The sequence below is a fragment of the Bos mutus genome, chromosome 12 (genome assembly GCF_027580195.1).
Source record: "Bos mutus isolate GX-2022 chromosome 12, NWIPB_WYAK_1.1, whole genome shotgun sequence".
Classification (NCBI taxonomy): Eukaryota; Metazoa; Chordata; class Mammalia; order Artiodactyla; family Bovidae; genus Bos; species Bos mutus.
Window position 1 is genome coordinate 77,993,724 of NC_091628.1, and position 22,643 is coordinate 78,016,366.

The 22,643-nt window shown below is 44.1% G+C and overlaps 1 protein-coding gene across 1 annotated transcript; it reads left to right on the forward strand.

Annotated features, from left to right (window-relative positions):
* Positions 1-1,473: 1,473 nt before the first annotated feature.
* SLC10A2 (solute carrier family 10 member 2) lies at positions 1,474-21,211 on the forward strand. The gene is made up of 6 exons (XM_005901391.2): positions 1,474-1,850; positions 9,717-9,835; positions 14,517-14,605; positions 16,010-16,185; positions 18,531-18,688; positions 21,120-21,211. Exons 1-6 carry the CDS (start codon positions 1,474-1,476, stop codon positions 21,209-21,211), a joined length of 1,011 nt encoding a protein of 336 aa, XP_005901453.2.
* The last annotated feature ends 1,432 nt before the right edge of the window (positions 21,212-22,643 follow it).

Genomic DNA, 22,643 nt, shown 5'->3' on the forward strand with positions numbered 1-22,643 from the left:
GCAGCTCAACCCCAAACAGAGGGGTCACGGTCAGGGACCCCAGCAGGTCATGGTCAGGGACTTCTGACTCAGTTGACTCCGTTGCTGGCTTAGTGGCTGGCACCCCCATCTCCCACCCCCCCACCCCTACTGCCCACAGCTCCTGTTCACTCAAATTATGACAAAGTTTGATTTCCCACATCGAGTTGCTCTGTAAACACTGATTGCAGTAAGTTCTTCAGTACGAAAGTAACCGGTAAATGTGATTTTCACCAGCTTGGGTGCAGTTGGCAACACCCTAACGCGGGTATTGAGACCAGTGTGATGCCTGGATCAGCAACCTCACCCTGAACTGGGAACTCGTCGGAAATGCAGACGCCTGGGGCCCACCCCAGCCTTCCAGACTCAGAATCTGCATTTTAACAAGACCCTCTGTGATTCCTGAGTCCACGGAGTTCAGAGAAACCCTTTTTAAAGGTATTTCTCTTAGTCTCCACCAGGCTAAACTGAGTTTCAGCTTTCCAGTTAATATCTGCTGGACTCAGACAGTAAAGAAGCTGCCTGCAACTCAGGAGACCTGGGTTCAGTCCCTGGGTTGGGAAAATCCCCTGGTGAAGGGAATAGCAACCCAACCTCAGATCCCTATCCCCCTCCAAAATTTTTAATTCCAGTTCCTGACACCCATCACTTTGACCTACTCCTCTGAGGTTCATCCCTCCAGGTAATTGTATTATCTCTCTGGCCATGAAGCCCTTTGTCACCATGGTGACGCATACATAATTATAACTGATGGGGCTTTCCTGGCCAGCCTTCCCACCAGACACGGAAAACATCCTACCCTTCTGCGTGTTACTCTCCCATAGGTGTGCAACAAGACCCTACAAGTTTCTCAAACTTAAATATTCCTTCCACGATCACTATAGACCAACACACACAGACAGATCAATGTGGAAGGAAAACTATTTTGGGGAGGAACTTGGTGGTCTGGGTTCTAGCACAAAGCCTGATACTGATCAGTAATTTGATTTGTCACAAGGCACTCGGCTTCTCAGGACCCAGTTCCCCCACATTGCACAGAGATGAGACAGGCCCCTTCTGTAATAGTTCAAGCTGATTTTAAGTGTCACTTAACTGAGATTATTTAACAAAGCTTCCCAGCATTAAACATTAACACGGCTCTTTTTATAATGCACAGTTCGTTATCATGCTAATAAATGATTAATTAGAATTCTCTGTCTGGGCCAATAATTTGGCAGGGCTTTTATGATTCATAATTTGTGCTGTGTTGTAAGGTTACCTCTCGAAACTGACATTCTAGCATTTATTGTTTTTTATTGCCTCTCTGAGGTGGCTTTGGAAGGAGACACCAGGTGACACGTGTTTGAAAAGGGTTTAAAAGTTGGATGCAGTTGGAGTGGACGGTGTTTATCTAGTAGGAGCAGTGAACTGGAACTGCTGTGGACTTCAGTGAGCGTTTGAGCAGAACAGCCAGCAATGGATAACTCAATGGTCTGTTTGGCCAATGCAACAGTTTGCAATGGCACGTCCTGTCTGGTACCAGACAGCAACTTCAACGCCGTTCTAAGTACAGTCCTGAGCACCGTCCTGACCATCCTGTTGGCTCTGGTGATGTTCTCCATGGGATGCAATGTGGAACTCAAGAAATTCCTTGGGCACATAAAGCGGCCGTGGGGCATCTGTGTTGGCTTCCTCTGTCAGTTCGGGATCATGCCCCTCACAGGATTCATCCTCTCCGTGGCCTTTGACATCATGCCCATTCAAGCTGTAGTGGTCCTCATCATGGGGTGCTGTCCAGGAGGGACTGCCTCCAACATCCTGGCCTATTGGGTGGATGGCGACATGGACCTGAGGTAAGATATGTAAGCCTCCCAGCACCGCATTAATGGCATTGAATTAACCTTCTCAGTAGCCTGTGGCATCGTGAATGCCCATCTGCTCTGCCATGGATATGGGGTCCAGCCGAGACGAGAGAGAGCTGCCTTTAACTCGCCTTCCTGCACGGCCGCGGTGCTGTGGGAATTCAAGGGTTCTTTTCCGTGTTTGTGTTTTTGAATCTAACTCAGTTAACAAGGAGTTGGATAATTGCTGTTTCTCTTTGGGAAAAGAGTCCAAGTTTTTCCAAAAAAGAAATTCTTTCCAACCCAGAAGCTACACCTGAGAAAGTTTTCCTTGGTATCAGGAAAAAAAAAAAAAAAAACTTTCTTTGTGGTGATGAGGAGTCCTGAATGGAATCATGAAATCAAAGTGTCCAGTAAACATTAGACCCTAGGATGAGACCATGACCAAACACAGCCAGTTTTGGGGGATAAGATTTCTCTTGGTATAAAATCTAAAATAAAATTTCAAAAATGTACATTTGCTTCACTTCTACTGGCATTAAATTAAAAAAAAAAAAAAGACTACAGCAGTTTTTAAAAAAATTAGGCTTACCTTCCTATAAAATAAACAGAGGATGGTTTCTCTGCTTCCCACAGAGAAATCTTAATTGCAGTGTTTGTCCATTTCATCCTATGCTAATCTGAACTAGCACTGGGGGGGAAAAAACTAATCGGAATAAGGTGAAGCTTTAATGGGAGGGGACCAAGAATTTTAATGCTACAAGTTGAGTAGACAAATACGTTTTTCCTTCCCTCACCATTCCTCATTTCCGGTGAAAGGTGTGCATTTCTGCAAACCAGCTGGGTATCAGGATAATGTGTGCTTATTAAATCCTGAACAGTAGGCAACAGGCTCTGTTCACCCCCTCAGCAACAACACTCAGAGAGACACTCACGGTGGAGAAATATAACCACCGCAAACTGTCAAACCGGATTCCGGATTGATGCGGCACCCGGTGGGCACGCGGGAGCCTGACACCTCAAGCTCTGCTGATGCCCATTTCTCCAGAAGCTTTAGAAAAATCACATCAACGGTATATCTTCACGTTACATCTCTCTCACATAAGGAAGTACCTTCTCTTCCCTGTAACAGATTTTTTTTTTCCTTAATGAAAGTCCTGTGAGGAGCAAAGGATGGCAAGTACTGTTCAGGTTTAGTTAATCTGTGAACCGCCATATAGCAATAAGGCCTCCTTACATTCCATCTCAGTCTGACCCGGATGGAGGCACAGGGGTGGGAATCTACAAGCGAGTTGAGGGGGGTGAAGTGAATTGAAGACAGGACTTTGCCACCAAACAGCTTTTATGTAATATTACGTAATGCAATTTTTCAACAAAATGAAAGAGCCTGTATCTCCATGTAAGGCTACACGTGTGATCATCTGTAAGACAGAAAAGTGCTGAGTTGATCAGCTTTGGGGGTAGATTCCCTTCTGGGGGCTGAAACAGTAAAACCTTATCTAAAGGTCCTCACTCACACTTCCCTGTGGCTTAAAGGAAATTCTATTTCTCTGGAAACAGGAGATGATTATGTAATCTTGCTTCCCTTGCATAACAATTCCTGTAAGAAATAAAAATATTAAGAAATAAGAGAGCCAGAAGTAGAGTTTGAAATTGCAGTGGAAACCCCCCAGCTGAATCAGGGTAGATGAATCCTTCAGCAAGTCAGAAGAAGTCCTCTTATAGGACTGTGGTGTTGAAAATTGTTAATTTTTGTCCTGGAAAGTGCGCACTCCACTGATCCCCTTGTCTTGTGAACAATACCAATACCCGCCCAGTGCAGTCATCATACCTCTCTAGCAATTTCACCTCTCTGGAACTCAAACAAGACCCAGTGAAAGACGCGGCACACCCAAAGTAAATCCTGCTTGATCTCATAGACATTCTTCACACAGGACCTACTTACGTGCCCAATTCTCAAGCTTTGCTGTACTTTTACCCAGAACAGAGGATGAGACACAGGAAGTTGGGGGTGGGGGAGGCAATCTATTAGAGGGACCGGATTGTGTCTCACGGCAGCAAGATTCCCCCAAATCCTGACCTCAATTTAAAGATTAAAATGCCTCCAAAGCGAAGAAGACAACTCACAAAACACAGCAGCTCTTCTTTTTTGTGACCCCATGGACTGTAGTCCCCAGGCTCCTCTGTCCATGGGATTCTCCAAGGAAGAATACTGGAGTGGGTATCCCCTTCTCCAGAGGATCCCAATGCAGGGATCAAACCCAGGTCTCCTGCATTGCAGGCAGGCAGATAGGATTCTTTACTGTCTGAGCCACCAGGGAAGCCCTCAGTTCTTTTAGGGACAGACAGCTCTATGAACCCGTCACCCAGAAGACACCACTGCATTTTAGTGGAACAAGTAATAGTGTATCAGGAATAATAATCCGTGAAAGGGGGTTAAATTATACCATGATGAAGGCGATGAATTGCATTATGCCTTGCATCTGTTAGAGGGAAAACTGTTGAAATATTTTTCTTTAGAAAATATATTTTAGAAAAATATACTTCTAAATATATTTTCTAACTTCAGAAAAGTAGATTTTCTTTAGAGCAAATTAAGAAAGTGACGTCTCAGCTATCGGGAAACGGTTTGCCAACATTTTTTTTTCTTTCCTTGTGAGCAGGGGATAACTAAAGTCTCCTGATCACGTGTGTGGATACAATTCTATCTAACCTTTATATTTCCAGTTCTGTCCTCTGGGGACTTTAGCTTCTCCATTTCCACGTAAATTCTAGCAATGGCAGCTGAGATGTGACTGATTATGCCAACAGGTACCTGCACTAGTTCAGCAGATACCACAGAACAGGAGCAAATCAGTATCATTTGGCTTTCACTTTCCTGGGTGTGGTTTCAGGGGAAATTAAATTCTCTCTCTCTCACCCCATCGTCTTTTCCAAAACCTGGGAAAGTGAAAGTGAAATCACTCAGTCATGTCCGACTCTTTGCAACACCATGGACTGTAGCCTACCACGCTTCTCCATCCATGGGATTTTCCAGGCAAGAATACTGGAGTGGGTTGCCATTTCCTTCTCCAGAGGATCTTCCCCGCCCCAGGGATCGAACCCAGGTCTTCTGCATTATAGGCAAAAGCTTTACTGTCTGAGCCACCAGGGAAGTCATCAATTTGCAGTCTCTGGTGACTACACACACACACACACACACACACACACATTACAAAATAGAGACCTTGCTAATGAAATCCTTGCTTACTGATGTACAGCAAGTAGGAGTTCAGCTCCTTCACTCCAGTCTAGAAGGTTGTCCTGGGAATCTGATCAGGAAACAGGTGTTTTCACCTGTTCTAGCCCTGTCATGGGTGCATTAGGCACAAAATGTCTCGGGGAGAAACAGAGGTGTTTTCAGATGAATTTGCCAAAGGCCCAGGCTCACGGTTCTGGGAGCGAACACAGAGAGCCCCACCCCCTTGTGTCTGCTCTACATGCAAAGTCTCCCTGTTTTTGAATCTCCCCTTTCTTTAACAATGGCTTGGGCACACTGCACGGGCTTCCTTGGTGGCTCAGTCCTTAAAGAATCCACCCGCAATGCAGGAAACTGCCTGCAATGCAGGAGATGGAGGTTCAATCCCTGGGTCGGGAAGATCCCCTGGAGAAGGAAATGGCAACCCACTCCAGTATTCCTGCCTGGAGAATCCCATGGACAGAGGAGCCTGGCGAACTATAGTCCATGGGGTCCCAAGAGCCAGACAAGACTTAGCAAGTAAACCGCCGCCACACCACCCAAGGATTTTTCCTTTCCGTTTTCTTTTTTCTCACTTCTTTGGGGAATTGCTGCCTGTGCACCCTTTCTCCCGTCCCCCTTAATTCCTTTATTGCTATGCACAGTCTACACTCCCTTCTATTATTTTCTAGGAAAGTAGGAAATTTTCTAGAAAAGTAGGGAAAGTTTCTAGATTTTCTTACCACCTCCTTTATTCTTCATCCAGGTGCCATTACATTTTTCATCTTCCAGCTTTGTGTTCACTGTTATTTGAGTTGCTCTAGGTTGACCCTCGGGCTTATCGCAAATTCAAAGCAGTTCCTCCCATTTCAACCACATATATGTCCAGCTCTCATTTAAGAATTAATTCAACACTATATGAATTTCCCTTTATTTTTCCCCTCAAAGGAACCAAGCCTTGCCTCTCTGCAGCATTTCTTTTTATTTACTGGCAAACACTTAGTAGGCGCTGTTAGGAGCCACTCACAGGAAAAGCTCAGTTCACTTCAGCTCAGTCACTCAGTCATGTCTGACTCATTGTGACCCCATGGACTGCAGCATACCAGGCCTCCCTGTCCATCATCAACACCCGAGTTTACTCAAATTCATGTCCATTGAGTCGGTGATGCCATCCAACCAGTGTATTTTATCCTCAAACTAATCCTCTGAGGTTAGTATTAATACTATTACTTTCTGCATTTGATAAATGATGAAATTAAGGCTCCAAACCTTGACAGAGGTAATAGTCAGTGTATGTGAGAGTCCAAATCAGAATCCAGATCTATTCATTTATCCCTGTCCAGACTCTGAGCCTCTGTTCCATGCTGATTCTATGTCATCTCTTCTGCTGTCCAGCCTCACCTATATTCACTTCTTTTGCTGTTTCAAACTTGGTGTTTCATTTCTAATATGATTACAGTCTTTTGCATTTTTCATCACTGACTTCACCAAATTCCTCAACATTCACTGAATTCTCATTTATTGCTTTCTTTTAATTCCAAAAGGAAAACAAGAAGGAAAAAAATTCTCCCTGGTAGTGAATAGGGCTAAGACAAGAATTTAAACCAAGAAGTTTCTTTTTTTCTTATCTTATGTTCTCTCTTATTCCGATGTAAATGCAAATGCACGGTTAGTGTTTCCGCTGTTGACCCCTTTGCTGTTTGTTGCTGTTGCTGTTGTTCAGTCACTCAGTTGAGTCTGACTCTTTGCGACCCCATGGACTGCAAAACGCCAGGCCTCCCTGTCCTTCACCATCTCCCGGATCTTACTCAAACTCACGTCCATTGAGTTGGTAATACCATCCAACCATCGCGTCCTCTGTCGTCCGCTTCTCCTCCTGCCTTCTCCTCCTTGCTCTTTGCAGAACTTCTGATTTTTTATATAAAATGACCTTTTCCTTTTGTTAATGTACCCTCCTACATTGCTCCTTAAAATCATTTATCTGAGTTGGTTTTCATCTCGAGTAGTTCAACCCTTCTATTCTCGTGCCCTCTGCAGTGTGTTAATGCTCCCGGTGGCCACTAAACCTAAACCGCCCCCTCCTCCAGCTCCTGTCTTGGCCCTCCTCCTGGCCTCTGTGACACTGCTTTTGCCAAACTCAAGACCATGATACAACTTCACAGATTGTCTTAGCAATGAGTCAGAATTGAAGCTTTTACAAAGAAATTTGAAAGAAAAATAAGGAGAGAAACAGACTTCCTCTCAAAAGGTGTTCTCATGGTTAAAAACAAAAAGTACTCACCTATCTCTTCGCTGTGATCTAGGTAATGAACACTGCCCCCTTCTCCACCCGCTCTTGTCATCTCCACTCTGGAAAGCATATTGGATGAACTGGAATAAAAGTAATTTGATTATGGGGATAACTTTAAATCCATCCCAATTTATTTTTTAAAATAAAAGATAAAAAAGAGAATGACAAAGGAGGAGAGAGGGGGAAAAGTTGTCCACAAACTCCAGGACTTTACTTATAAGTAGGATCAAACACTGTTTATGACAAATTAACTTATTATTCTGGCATAGAACTCTGCTTTTAGCATCCTCTTGTGTATCTAAGTTAAGGCAACCTGTCACCATAATAGACTGAATCTCTTGGAAATACTTCATGTACATCCTCAGCATTGGTTACTGTTACACTATTTTAGCTCTACTAAGACAAATTTTTTTTTTCTAAATCCTTTAAACATATTTTAAATGAGTTCATTCTGTTTGTTTAAAAAAAAAAAAAAAAAGATTATCAGGCAAGTTAAGCCCCCTGATAAACATTTCCCTATTCTTTATTTTGCAAAAACTGGGGTTTTTGGGGGGGCAGTGGCGAGGAGCTGGTGGTGTAAATTATTTAATATTTTCCTTGAAGTCCACGTATAATCCTTTTAAGAAGTTACTACTCGGATAGTCTCAGTGCTACAACTATTAGAGGGCCTTTCAGAAAAAATTCTCTGTGCCAAAACACAACACACACATGCACACACACACATGCACACACACATGCACACATACCCAATTGCCAGGCAGGGTTAGGGCTAACTGGCTCTTTGAATCATTCTAAGCGCTGGACACACTGGGTCCCTCGGCCTGTGAGGTGGTAACAATTATGATCTTCATTTCACAGAGAAGGAAACTGGCCAAGAGAAGTCAAGTAAGCTAAGAGCCACGTAGGTGGACAGCCCTGCTTCCAAGCCAGGCAGGGTCTGGCCCAGCCGTCTAAGGGCCACATTTCCTGGGAATAGACTATGCACCACCACCACCACCCACCGAGTACCTTGCAGAGGCTGGAAGACCCCTAACCCGAAAGCCCTCCTCCATCCACGCAGTGGTGCTGAAGAAGCATCATTCCACACCCTCCACCTCCAGAGCCGATGTCCTCCTACTCAGCCAGGTCCACTCATTCACGTGCGGATGCTCTTGGCAGGAGACTCCCAGACCTTGGTTCTCTTTGAAGTTTTTTAAATATAATTTTACTTACTTATTTGTTCTGTATTTCTGGCTGCCCTGGGTCTCCATGGTCTTGTCTCTCCAGGTCTCCCCGGCCTTTTCTCTAGCTGGGGCGAGCGGGGGTTACTCTTGGTTACAGCGCTCGGGCTTCTTGTTGCGGGGGCCTCTCTTTTTGCAGAGCTCAGGCTGTAGGGGCTTGGGCCTCAGTCATTGTGCTCCACAGGCTCAGTAGCTGTGGCTCCTGGGCTTAGTTGCTCCGTGGCATACGGGATCTTCCTGGACCAGGGAATGAACCCATGTTCCCCGCATTGGCAGATGAATTCTTACCCACTGCACCACCAGGGAAGTCCCAGACCTTGGTTCTGCTGAACTCCATTTGCTGAATCTCTTAGCAGTATAAACGAGGTCCACCCTGCCTGCTCTCCTGGTTTCTTTGATTTTTGAAGTCAATTTCCTCTCCTTTTCTCAAGCTTTTGGGGGGTGGGTCGAGGAATAATTTGACTGCTTTAAGGAAAGACACCGAGACTTCTTCCCTTGGACATGCGCTTTCCTTCAGGGGCTGTGGAGACCCATCTCATCTCAAGCTGGACAGACACGCCAAAGCCCACGAAGTCTTGGCAGGTGTAAATATGTTTGCTGTTCTCTGATCGGAGGTTCTCAGGGCGGCACGTCCAAGCACCTTGTACCTTGTTTAACAATGAGTTTAAGTTGTCACGAAATATCTTCTCTGATGCTTGAGAAGCAATGGAAAGTGAAAGTGTTAGCTGCTCTGTCATGTCTGACTCTTTGTGAACCCCGTGGACTGTAGCCCGCCAGGCTCCTCTGTCCATGGGATTCTCTAGGCAAGAATACTGGAGTGGGTTGCCATTTCCTTCTCCAGGGGATCTTCCCGACCCAGGAATCGAACCTGAGTCTCCCACATTGCAGGCAGATTCTTCAATGTCTGAACCACCAAGGGAGGCCCGAGAAGCAATAGGGAGGGAGACAAAATAGAAAGGGACTCAGTACAGATCTCACCATCTTGTCCCTGGTGTGGCCTGCACGGGACATGTATATTTCCATCCATCAGATCGGGTGGCACAGTTTGGAGAGAGTCTTTGGCAGGACTTTCTGATCATGGGTTGAGAAAGGAAACCACCTCTCCCCTGGAAAGCCCAGGTGGCCATGTCAACTTGCCCGTTTCCTTCCAGCGTCAGCATGACCACCTGCTCCACGCTGCTCGCCCTAGGGATGATGCCGCTGTGCCTGTTAATCTACACCAAAATGTGGGTTGATTCGGGGATGATCGTGATTCCCTACGATAACATAGGTAAGTCACTTGTCGGGCCAGACCCTGAGCCTGGCCAGGCTCCCCTCTGCTTGCCCCTGGCTAGCTTCTCGGGCCAGACTCAGCCTCAGCTAGACCTCACCTCTCAAATCCTCTATAGTCTGTGCATTCTTGCTCTTTGGAAGAAAAGTTAGGACAAACCTAGGCAGTGTATTTAAAAGCAGAGGCATCACTGGGCCGAAAAATGTCCATATAGTCAAAGATACGGTTTTTCCAGTATGAGAGTTGGACCCATAAAGAAAGCTGAGCACCAAAGAATTGATGCTTTTGAACTGTGGTGTTGGAGAAGACTCTTGAGAGTCCCTTAGACAGCAAGGAGATCCAACCAGTCCATCCTAAGGGAGATAGGTCCTGAATATTCATTGGAAGGACTGATGCTGAAGCTGAAGCTCCAGTACTCTGGCCATCTGATGTGAAGGACTGACTCATCTGAAAAGACCCTGATACTGGGAAAGATTGAAGGCAGGAGGAGAAGGGGGTGACAGAGGATGAGATGGTTGGATGGCATCACCGACTCAATGGACATGAGTTTGCGCAAACTCCTGGAGATACTGAAGGACAGGGAAGCCTGGCGTGCTGCAGTCCATGGGGTCTGCAAAGAACCAGACAGTTTTAGTGACCGAACAACAACAAAGGCCGTTAGGACAAGTCTCGCCTGCATTTGAATGAGGATTAGCAGAATCTGAATTCCGAACCTTGAGCCCATGGGAGAATTGGTTTTGTCCTCCGCTGAAATCACCAGGGAGAGGGGCTGACGGGAGGGACCCCTGAGCACAGCTTTCTGGACCCAAGGGGACTGGAGCCTGGTGCACAGGAGGCTCTGTCCTTCCCATAATCCAGAGCACAACTAATCCAGGGGGGACGAGTCTGCTCCCAAATACTCAAGTTAAAGAAATCCGAAAAAACATTCCACTGATGATTTCAAAATAGGGCCCCCAGTAAGCAATGGCCACGAGAAGCCTTCAGGTGAAACACACTGTTTATAACTGTCCCCTGGGGACCGTGTCTTGATTCAGAAGATGATCTACTGACCCAGCTTGTGTATCCGGTCCCAGGAGTCCAGTGTGCAAGCTGTAACTCTGTGTCTACTCATCTCAGCTCCCAGATGGTCACCTCCACACCCAAAGGGCTTCCATTTCTAGGGGAACACATAATGGCAGGAGATTAGGTACCTGGTGGAACGTGGGGTCAATGGCAGGACAGGATAGTTCCTGGTCTACGCAAACCAGGCATCTGCCAGAACCAGGACCATTGCAGCTGAGATGTGGGTGAGTTAGCACATCAGGACCCATTGCTGATATGCTAATAGTCTTTTCTCAACCGCCCTTGGAGACACGTATCTCCCTAATGGGCTGCCACAAAGAGGTGTGGGGGTCCCATGGAAGGGTGCATGTGAATAAAGACTGAATGGTGCCTCAGAAAGATGGTTGATTGTAAAAAGGATTCCTGTTGGCATGGAAAGCTATCCTGGATGGCTTCCATTTCTAAGAAAGATTGGTTCTGTGATTAAAAAAAAAAAAAAAAAACATGATTCAGGTCTACAGAACTGAATCCGAACAAACTTTGGCACAGCCCCTGGGGACAATCTGTATTGTCGTATCTTCAGATGGTCTCTACTTTCTCTCTATTCCTACCATGGCCATTAGACAACCCCTTCCCCATCCCTCCCAAAAAGCAGTTCTTTTTGGCACACGTGTTCAGTATGGGATTTCCCCTCCAGTGGTCCTTCTACTGACCCCAGGGAACTCCTTCCTGCCAGGCATCATCTACTGCAAGTAGGCCTTAGCTGACCCTGCACAACCGCCTGCCCAGGCCTCATGCTGCTCAACCCCCAGTCTGCCACCTGGGAAGGGCACCTTCCTAAAAAGGGCAATTTGCTTGAGTGGTGTACACTTCTCACAGAACTTGTTTGCTGAATGAGAATTTTTAATTCTAAATCACTTGTTGTTTAAGAAAAAAATTTAGTCTGAAAGCATCCTCCTCTTAATATTCATTCCCTTCTGGAAAATGCCCCATGGCAATATTGGAAAATTCTAACTACAGTGTGAATGATTGATAGCAAGGAAAAGAAAGTGAAAAAGAGTCATTAGTACCCCCAAAGGAGAAAGACGTCATCATACAAGACATGAAGGGCAAAAAGGAAAAGAAAATAGAAGTGAAGAGAAACAGAGAGGAAAAGATTTTAAAAATCTTCAATGAGAGCCTGCCAAACAAAGATATTAACTCTGCTTATTCACCATTTTGTCCAGGCCTGTTTTCCAACCTAATCTTCTTGTTATCCGTTAATGTGGAAAACACACAATCTGATTAATTAGCAAGATGTTATCACTACTTTTTCAACGAGGCAATTTAGGCTCAGGGCGTATGTTTAATTTGTCCAAGATGAGAGGGAAGCTGGGAGTAGCCCTCCCGTCCGCTCTCACCCTGCTCTGTGGGCAGGGCTGTTGTGCCTAGCTCCCATACGGTGCTTCCGATGTTCTGATAACTCAGCAAACACGCCCTGAGTCCCTCCAGAGGATGAGAGCTAGGTAGAGACCAAGGCCACTTGCGCAGCCGGTAACACCGCAAACACCGCAACAAGTTGCTGTTTCTCCTCCTCCCTCAAAGCATTTGAAGCAGTCTAGGACCAGGAACTGTGCATCCACTTCACCATCGGATTCTCACATCAGCACCGTGAGACGGAAAGCTACCCATTCCACAGATGGGGAACCCAAGACTCAGGGGCACAAAGCACTCACAGTTCTCACAGCTTGTGAATAAGGTCCCGCTCTGAGTCTGTCTGGCTCCAGGTTCCACCGCGTGACTCTGTTCCCCATTCTCTTTCCTTCTCTTTTTTTCTTTCTCCCTTCTTCCCTCTGGTACCTGCCACATAAACTTGGTTAAAGATCCAGTTATGGTTCAAATGGCATTATTGTAAGCAGAGGCTTTCACATCGAAATAGACAGGTATTTGCCACAGAGAGCTCAGGCACACGGGGAATAAGGTACACAAGATCCAGCCTGCTGGGGAGTAAAGGATGACAACAACCCACCTCTCCAGGCGGGAGTCCTACACTCTGAAAGAGACGAAGGGCAAAGGGTGTCTTTTCCAGCCAACTGTGAGTCAACTTTCAAACTTTATGCGGTCTCATATGGATCAAGAGAGGAAATGCAATTCTGCCATCGACTTGAGCAGCTGGTCCTGCTTGTGTGTGTATCCTGCAGCCTCAGGCTGCCCCCAAAAGATAAAGACTCAGCAAAGAGGGGCCGAACATGGAGCTGGGCTGCCTTTGAACAGACCCAACATGTGACAAATACATCACCAAAGCCCAATCACACTCACATACCAATCACAGTATCAGTCCCCAGATGGAAGACACTACAGGACGGTTGATATGCATCAGCATGGTTTTCCTTTAAGGCAGACAAACATCCCTTTAGGGAACAGTCTGGAGACCCAGAGGAAGAATGTTCCTCCCAAGAGCGGGATGCAAGGGCCCCCAAAGGGGATTTTTCTAGGAGCTCTTACCGGGATGTCCATCAGTGACCCTTTTCATTTCCTTTATTCCACCATTTTCTCCTTCTTTTATTCCTGTTTTTCTTTTTTCTTTTCCTGCTTTTGGTACGCTTAGCTATTACTTAATCCTGTTGTGTAATTTCTGGGGAAAAGTCATTGCAGACCCTTATACTGCCAGGAGGGCCAGAAGGCTGCAAAGACTTTATGTTTTTATCACTATTACATTCGTTTTAAATTGACATTTACAGACCTGGAATCCAGAATCCATTTCACAGTCCTAGTTCTATCTACTCCAGTACCGAGCAACACCCACTCTCAGAATTTCATTATTCGACTCCAGTTTCTCCTGGTGCTTTAAAAGGATGTCTGAAAAAGAAACAGCCTGTGAGAACTTGCAAGTTGTTTGGTGGTATATTATCTAAAAGCAGCCACTGGACAAATGAGTGTTAAATAATAAGGAGAAACAAACCACATGTCTCAAGAACAGCAGTAAATTTAACACGGAGAAATTGAAGCATGACTCTTTCATCTGGCTGGGTGAGCACGTTCCTGCAAAGACGTATAATTACTTGAGAGGTCGCCAAATATGTTATCTCATGGAAAATTTAAAGCATGGTTTTTCAACCTATTGTCTCACCTCTCTGCTGCAGGTTTGAATCACCCTAATCAATCTTAACTCAAAGTCGTTAGCCACAGAATGCCTGCAGAATCCTGGACTTTTTCTTTTATTTCTACTACTGTGAAGTAACAGACAGATGTTAACTATCATCTTTGTACACCCCAAGAATACACACACACACACACACACACTTTGAAAAGATATTTTTCATAGGATATAAAACTCCAAAGCCAAATAAGCCAAGATGCTGACAAGTTGAAACTAAAAGATATCAATTGATAGTATAAGGAAGTCTAAAAAAATTAATCTAAGATTTAGGGAAAGGATTTATATCATCAATATAATCGATTTTTCCACCAGAAATATTGAATTATGTACTGGAGTAGGTGAAGCAGTAGAGTTTGTGGGAGTTTGTTTGTTTTTTAATTATTTAGTGTCTTCAAGAAAGGAGTCTGATCTATATCTTAAACCTTTTGGAGACCGCTTATTCTTGTTTTCATCCTCCCTGTGCTGCGTTCTGTCGATCACACTGCTCTCTGTCACCTTCAGGTATATCTCTGGTGGCTCTTGTTGTTCCCGTCTCCCTTGGAATGTATGTTAACCACAAGTGGCCCCAAAAAGCCAAGATCATCCTTAAGGTAAGAGTCCCACGTCACTCATGGCACAGGCAGCACACTCAAGGCCCCAACGTGTGTGCTGCAATGACGAGTCTCTCCATCAACTGAACTGGTTTTCTCACGGGATCAGAAAGCCCCTTCCAAGGGGCCTTCGTTAGTAGACACGCAGCCCACTCCTCTGGAATGCCCTTCCCTGTCCACGTGGCAAGTTTCTATCCACCCTTTGGGATTCCCAGTTCACCCCGTTCAAATGCGGCCTCTTGGCTTTTTTCTACTCTGTACACACACAGCACTTTATTTTACCTCTGCTCTGTGGGTTTGTATTATAAAATATATCTGGATGGCTGTCTTAGAAAATAGGTCATGTCTTTCTCACCCCTGTATCCGTATGGCCAATCCAGTGCCTGGCAATTGATAGATTTTATATTTATATAAATATATATATATATATGTGTGTGTGTGTGCGTGTATATGGGTAAGTGTATATATACAGATATAAAAATATATTAAATATATAATGTGTGTATATTACACACATATATATGTAAAAAAATGATACATATATACATACACATACAAATGATGATATATATAATGAGTGACCATTCATTCCCTTCACCAACTATATTCTAACCGGATGAGATGGAGATAGATGATACAGATATATAAACATGGACTGTATGCGTGGCTGAGTCCCCTCACTGTTCGCCTGAAATTATCACAACACTGTTAATTGGCTATACTCCAATACAAAATAAAAAGCTCAAAAGGAAAAAAAAAGATGTATATATATGGACAGATTCCACTTCCCAGTGGGCAAAATAAGCCATCTAGTGTTCTTTTTTTCCTCTCACAAAAAAAAAAAAAAAAAAACATTATCATCTCCATTTCTGTTTTTTCTAATGTGAAAAGGAGACAGCAATAACGCTAGTTTGGCTCGCCCATGCCTTTTTAACCTTCATAGAGTTTCATTTCCACTTTCTCATTACCAAGACAATCATAAAAGGTGACTAGGGCAGGATTTCATCTTCAATCCTAGATGAAAAAGCTGTGCCTCGGAGAGGGTTCATGACTGACCTAAGGAAGGCAGGCAGGGGGAGGTGAATTTGGAAGCCAGGTCTTCTGATTCTTCCTGGAGTGGGTTCTCCTCCCCTGTGACAAGGATGATTTGCAAGTAGAACATCTTCTTCAGGCCAACTGAGATTAACAGCACTCCATGTCCTGTTAATCTTCCTATAACTGGAAGCGTGAGGCAAGCACCAGCATTTCCCATGGGTCTACCATGACCATCGGGCAAGAGACACACAGAGGGGTCACTGTTCTCATTTTCCCAGAAGGAAAGAGAGCCTTAGGCTTCTTCTCCCAAAAGAGTACTTGAGTTTGCTTCGACTCACGATTGTTGCTGCTGTTGTGTCTCTCTTCCAGATTGGATCCATCACAGGCGCCCTGCTCATAGTGCTCATAGCCGTGGTTGGAGGCGTGCTGTACCAGAGCGCCTGGATCATACAGCCCAGACTCTGGATCATAGGAACCATATTTCCCATAGCTGGCTACTCCTTAGGGTTTTTTCTGGCTAGGATAGCCGGTCAGTCCTGGCACAGGTATGGTGTTTTTAGTGAATCAGACTAGGAATTTTCTTCTGTGATAGCCACTGTATTCTTCTGCTCCGTGTGGGTGTGTGCATAAGCGCTCAGCCGTGTCCACCTCTTTGCAACCTCATGGACTGTAGCCCGCCAGGCTCCTCTCTCCATGAAATTTCTCAGGCAAGAATATTGGAGTGGGTTGCTGTATCCTACTCCAAGAGATCTTCCCGATCCAGGGATCAAACCTGCATCTCCTGCATCAGCAGGCAGATTCTTTACCACTGAGCCCCCTGGGAAGCCCAACTCGTTTGCTAGGGCTGCTCAAAGTACCAAAAACTGAGAGGCTTCAACAGCAGAAATCTGTCTCCCAGTTCTAGAGGACAGATGCCCAGAATCTGGGTGTCAGCAGGATAGGTCCTTTGTGAGGAATAAAGGGGAGTCTGTTCAGGTCCCTCCCCTTGGCTGATAGATGCATCTTCCCGTTTCTCCTCACACTGCCTTCTTTCTAAGGATGTCTGTATGTTCATATTCCTGCTTTTCATAAGGACACTGGTTGTATTGAACTAGGGTACATCCAAATCATGTCTTCACTATTAATAATTGTATCTTTAGTGACTTTATTTCCAAATCATGTCCGAATCTGAGGTCCTGAGGGTTAGGACCTTTAGCATATGCATCTAGGAAAATACAACTCAGCCTAGAACAGCTGCAAATACAAGGCAAATTCAAAATTTCTCGCCTGTCATAACGTTCACCCTATTTCTGACGACATCACTCTGAGTAGATGCATTCATTCCTAAAGTATGCACATTCCCCAGGAAGACAACACCGACTGCCTCTTGCTGTTCAAATGCTCCTGGACACCCCGCATACAGTGCATGTTGACTCTTCTGCAGTCACATACTCTTATTCTCCAAACAAAGCGACTTCCACAAAAGCATCCACACCTGCCTTGTGACCTACAAGGCTCCTCTAGCCAGAAGCGAGATGAACTCATGATCCACACAGGTTTTGGCACGTCTGGGCCTGCTACAAGGAAGGGCATTTCATCTCCAATGAGCACATCGGAATGTAATTTTATTTTATCCTTTTTATTTATATAAAATGTATTCAGTATTCTGTTGAATAAGTATATATCACTTATAAATGAACATTATCCAATATACTAAGTATAACATACATAAATTATACATATGTGCACTATAGAAATAGATGACAAGATATTGTCTACTGCTCAGAGGATAAAATAAGCTAACTGGTGTTCCTTGTTCCTCTGGACCAGAAATATTATAAACCTCAATTTTTTTAATGTAAAGAGGAGAAAACAGTAACAGCAGCTTTTGTTTACACAAGACTTTTTAACGTTTATAGAGGTTTTTTTAATTTAATTTTATTTTTATTTGGAGGATAATTACTTTACAATTAGTGATGGTTTGTGCCATCCATCACCATGAATCAGCCACAGGCTGATGTTCCCTCCCTCTTATACACCCCCCCACCTCCCTCCCTATCTCACCCCTCTAGGTTGTCATAGAGGTTTTATAGAGGTTCATATCCATTTTCTCATTATTACAGTAATCATTAGGGTGACTAGAGTAAGATTTCATCTATGTATATGTAGAGAAAAAGGTAAAATATCTATATTATCTAATAATATATTAATAAGTTACATATTTGTCTAATATAAATAAAACTATGTGAATAAATGCATTAAAACAGATATATTTATACATACATATATATGTACTTGTTCTCACATTTGCTTTTTTTCTGGAGTAATTTTTTTTTAGAATAATTTAGTGCTGTGTTATCTTCCAGTGTACAGCAAAGTGATTGTTATACATATGTGCATATTATTTTTCAAATTCTTTTCCATTATAGATTGTTAGAAGATATTGAGGGTTTCCCAGGTGGCTCAGTGGGTAAAGAATCCACCTGCAGTGCAGGAGACGCAGGAGACATAGGTTCAGTCCCTGGGTCTGGGAGATCCCCTGGATGAGAGCAAGGCAACCCACTCCCGTATTCTTGCCTGGAAAATCCCATGGACAGATGAACCTGACGGGCTACAGGCTATGGGGCCTCAGAGTCGGACACGAATGAAGCGACTAAGCACGCGGGCACGCACAAGATATTGAGTGTAGTTCCCTGTATATCGGGTCTCCTTGTTGATTACCTCCTTTATATATAGTGGTGTGTGTCTGTTAATCCCAAACTCCTGGTTTACCCCTCCCCGCCCTCTGCCATCCCCTTTGTAACCATAAGGTTTCTACAGTCATGTTTACTTCTACTGTTCACAATAACAAAGCAGAACAACACCCAGAACAAACCGGTGAAAACACTGGTTCTCCGGACCTCTCCTTCAGGTGCCGAACCGTTGCTTTGGAAACAGGGATGCAGAACACACAGCTGTGCTCCACCATCGTCCAGCTCTCCTTCACCCCCGAGGAGCTCAACCTCATATTCACCTTCCCGCTCATCTACAGCATCTTCCAGATCATCGCGGCGGCTCTGTTCCTGGCAGGTGAGGGGCACTCACAGTCACCTTTCATGCTGACGCGCTTTGAGGAATCCTGAAGTTGCCAGTACGGCATTTTTTAGTTCCCTGTTTCTGGCAGTGAAATAAGTGGGTGGTGAAAGTCGCCCATATTATTACGACTTGATATTAAGCATATCAAGATGATGTACTGAGAAAAATGGTTCCCTGGAGTAGGACATGGCAACCCATTCCAGTGTTCTGGCCTGAGAAACTCCATGGACTGGAGGGTTACAGTCCATGGGGTCGCAAAGGTCAGATACAATGAGTGACACAAACACTCACACACACACACGTATAGCATATTTATCAGAAAATTGGTGTAACAAGAGACATTTATCAGGCTAAGTTATATTGGAAGACATATATGTGTACATATATTATTTATATATATTTTAGTAGCCATACAATTGAAACAGTTGAAGCACACTCATTCTTTATTTCAAGTATGGGGAATAGCAAGTCTGATTTTTTTATTTTATTCTAACATAGCATATAGCTCTGATCCATTAGCCCCTGCCACTTGCCAGCCTTCACCTGCCTGAAACTTTTCTCAACATTTTCTAATGACTGGTGATATTTGACCTTTGATTTCAAACCCTGGTTTTCTTTATTTTTAATAAAGAAACTTCACCTTTAAGCTTCATGGCACTTTAACAGGGACAGCATAGTGAAGGCGGATGAAAAATTAACATGACTCTTAAGTGATCCAATAAGCAGAGATACAGTTTTGCTTTTCCACTTAGCTCCAATAGGTATTCAACTGGCCCATGGGAGCTAATCGTTCTCCACACTGTGGTCTTGAATGTCGTTCTCAAAGCACAGTTTTCCTTCCTAGAATAGGGCCCTCTGGATCCATTAGAAACGTTCCAGTGAGTTATCACTGGTCCAGGACAGAGGGCTCCATGGCCTAATTACCTTGTTTTCTCTTTGTTGGAGATGCACCCAATTTGGTGCACTGTGGGATTTTTCCAAATAAGTACTGGCGGCATCTACCAGACAAACCAGAGAAAGTAGACTGGCGATGGAGCAGTCGCATAGATTTACTAGTTAAGTAACTGGGATTAATAGATAAGCTGAAGGAATAATGGAAAAGTGGGTAATAGCATCGGTCTTATATTTTGCCAGAGTTTTAGCAGCAAGAATATAAACCAGGAGGCGCTTCTCCTAAGGACATGCAGTGCTGAGACATATTTTGGTGCAAAGATTATAAGTCTAAATGTTTTTTGGACCAACGAAAGGAAAGAAGGAGGGAAAGAAGGAAGGAGAAAATAGTTTGGTTAAATAAAATCAGTGCTAAGGTGAGGATTCCTGGCTTAAAACAGTGCGTAATAAAAGTAGAATATTTTAATTAACCACAAGTTCAATTCAATAGAGTCAATAGCTCAGTGGCTTCGAAACTAATATATTAGAAGTGCGGGGACCAACCATGGAGATATGGATCTTGACGTATGAAGACCCTGGAAGCAGGCTGTTGTCTTTCTCAGCTGTGCGTCATCACAAGAGTTGGCGTTTACTGATCTCTTGGTCGTCTCCCAGGGTTGTACTACACACTTGAGCATTTTATCTCACAATTGTCCTATGAGACAGATAGCACTATTATATCAATTTTAAGTGTGAGGTACTGGAATCTGAGGGTGCCAATAAATAATACCTTCTCTTCCCCTATTGACTTTGGAACCAAATGAGAAGTAGAAGGGAAAAAATATCAGATACTTAGATAACAAAATAGCACGTTTATTGTATTCAATTGATAAAGCTTAATTAGAAAATACAGCTGGCAACAATGACCAGATTGGGCTTGTTAATACCACCCCTTTTTCATTGCTTCCCACGGGTGCATTTAGCACACAGATACATCAACCACAGGCTAGTCTGTCCAGGTGTGAGCTGATCTCAAAAATATTCTGACACAAGGCTGCTATAAGAGACTAGCAGCTTCATGGACGAGAGGAAGGCTGATCACCCATCAGCCAGGGCCCCACCATCATGGGAAGAAGTGCGTGAAGGCTGGGAGAGACAGTTATTCCAGCTCAACTTCTCCAACACAGACCAGCAGACCAAGGTCTTGACAATGCACCTTAGCTTATCTGTTGAGGACCTGTGCATAACTGGGAGATGGTAGGGACAGAAGACGTGCTTCTGTGGTTGTTACTGGTAAGTACCAGCAACCTAACTGATGCCTGCCAAAGTCAGGTGAGTGCATAGCCCCTCGTGTGCTAGGTCCTTCTGCAGTGCAGTCGCCCCTCTTACCATGAGGGATCCATGGAACTCAGAGCGGGGGTTGTGCTCACTACTTGCCTCCCGCCAACAGAAAATGCCAACTGTTTTTTGAGTTACCAATTACAACGCCTGTCCAATATAAGTTGGCAGCTGATTACTATGAAATTTGCTTCATCTGCTGTGTGTTGTTTTCTAGTGTACGTGGTATACAAGAAATATTATAGGAAAAACAATGTGGAATTTCCGGAGGGCAGAGACAACGAACCAGTACCTAAGTCATCGTTCTAACAGGTCAATGAAGGATTTCAACCAGACGAAAAGCAAACACCAGTGGACCAAAAAGCATCCTAAAGAATATGCTTTAGCTCTAACAAATACTTAATTCTTTGTTTGGATAGGATATTTGGCAGAAAAAAAGTTACAGTGAAAATTTAAATTTGAATTGAATTCGTGTATTGGTTTTGGTACCAAGCAACTGGCGATCCAAATATTTAATGTAACAAATATTTGTACACATATATGTGATTTTTATATATATATATATATGTATATATATATACACACACACACATATGTATACATTGGTTTTGAGTATGGCCCCAAAATATCCTTGAACATCAGACTAAACCCAACATAGGACACAAGAGAATTTAATAACCAAATTAGAATCCAGCCCATAACTTGATAGGGATTTTTTACATCTGTCACTCAGCCTTGGGAGTCCAATGATGCTCACTTGATTTTTTGTAGGAAAAACAGAATTCTTCAAATTCAATGGCTTGAGTTTGGCAAAGCTCTTTGAGCCCTGGAGACTTGCCCGTATGACTCTGGTTACTATGACAGCTAGCTGGTTCATAGGAAGCCCACACAGTAGACATTCTAGAGCAGAGAGGGGGCAGTAGGCACAGAGAGCAGGAGATGCTTTGGAAGAAACAAGATTGAACTCCATTCAATGGGAGATCATGGCAAATACAAGGAAAAGCAAAAAAACCAGAAACTTGCTTGAAATGTGAGACCAGAGTCAACGAGATACACAGGAGTAAGTAGCAGTAAAAATGAAGCCAGGGAGCCAGCGGGGAAACAAGTAAGGTATCACACAGTGAGGAAGAGGAGGACAAACCCAGGGCCCAGAGCGGGAAGGGCATTGCCAGCTGAGTCCCTGGGCTGCTGTAAACAGGTCTAACAGGAGGAAGCTAAGAGGATTTGGACAATGGCAGCGAGGTTTCAAGGCAAATGTGGAACAGCTGGCCAACAGTCGGGTCTCCATCACCAGGCTAATTTAATCTCCTTTCCTTCACTCTGCAGCGATTCATTCTCAATTCAGTTCAGAGTAGGTTAATTCCATTTTCTATTGGGTTGACCAAAAAAATTCGTTTGGGTTTTTCCGAAAGATAGTACAGGAAAAACCCAAACGAGGTTTTTGGCCAACCCAATATTCGGCCATTTTTCACTGCCTCATCCATTGCCTTTCAAACGTCTTGGTTTCCAAGGGCCTGTTGCATTCGGTTGGTGTGAGTTCGGGTCAAGCTGGTGCCTCAACATTACAGGATCATGAATTATAGGATGAGCTCTTAGCTCGAGTATCACAGGGGAGGGACTCTGCTTTTAAATGCGTCCCATTTATGCCTCGTTATACTAGGTTCACATTTACAATTGAATGAGTCCTCTGTATGCTTCCATTGTCAAGCAAACATATTAAAAGGAACTAGGGATTTGTTTA

Excerpts from the sequence above, each read along its gene's own strand:
- SLC10A2 (XM_005901391.2), top strand. The coding sequence starts at position 1,474 with ATGGATAACTCAATGGTCTGTTTGGCCAATGCAACAGTTTGCAATGGC. Across the intron at positions 9,836-14,516 it reads GATTCCCTACGATAACATAG|GTATATCTCTGGTGGCTCTT; the intron begins GTAAGTCACTTG and ends TGTCACCTTCAG. Across the intron at positions 16,186-18,530 it reads GCCGGTCAGTCCTGGCACAG|GTGCCGAACCGTTGCTTTGG; the intron begins GTATGGTGTTTT and ends CCTCTCCTTCAG.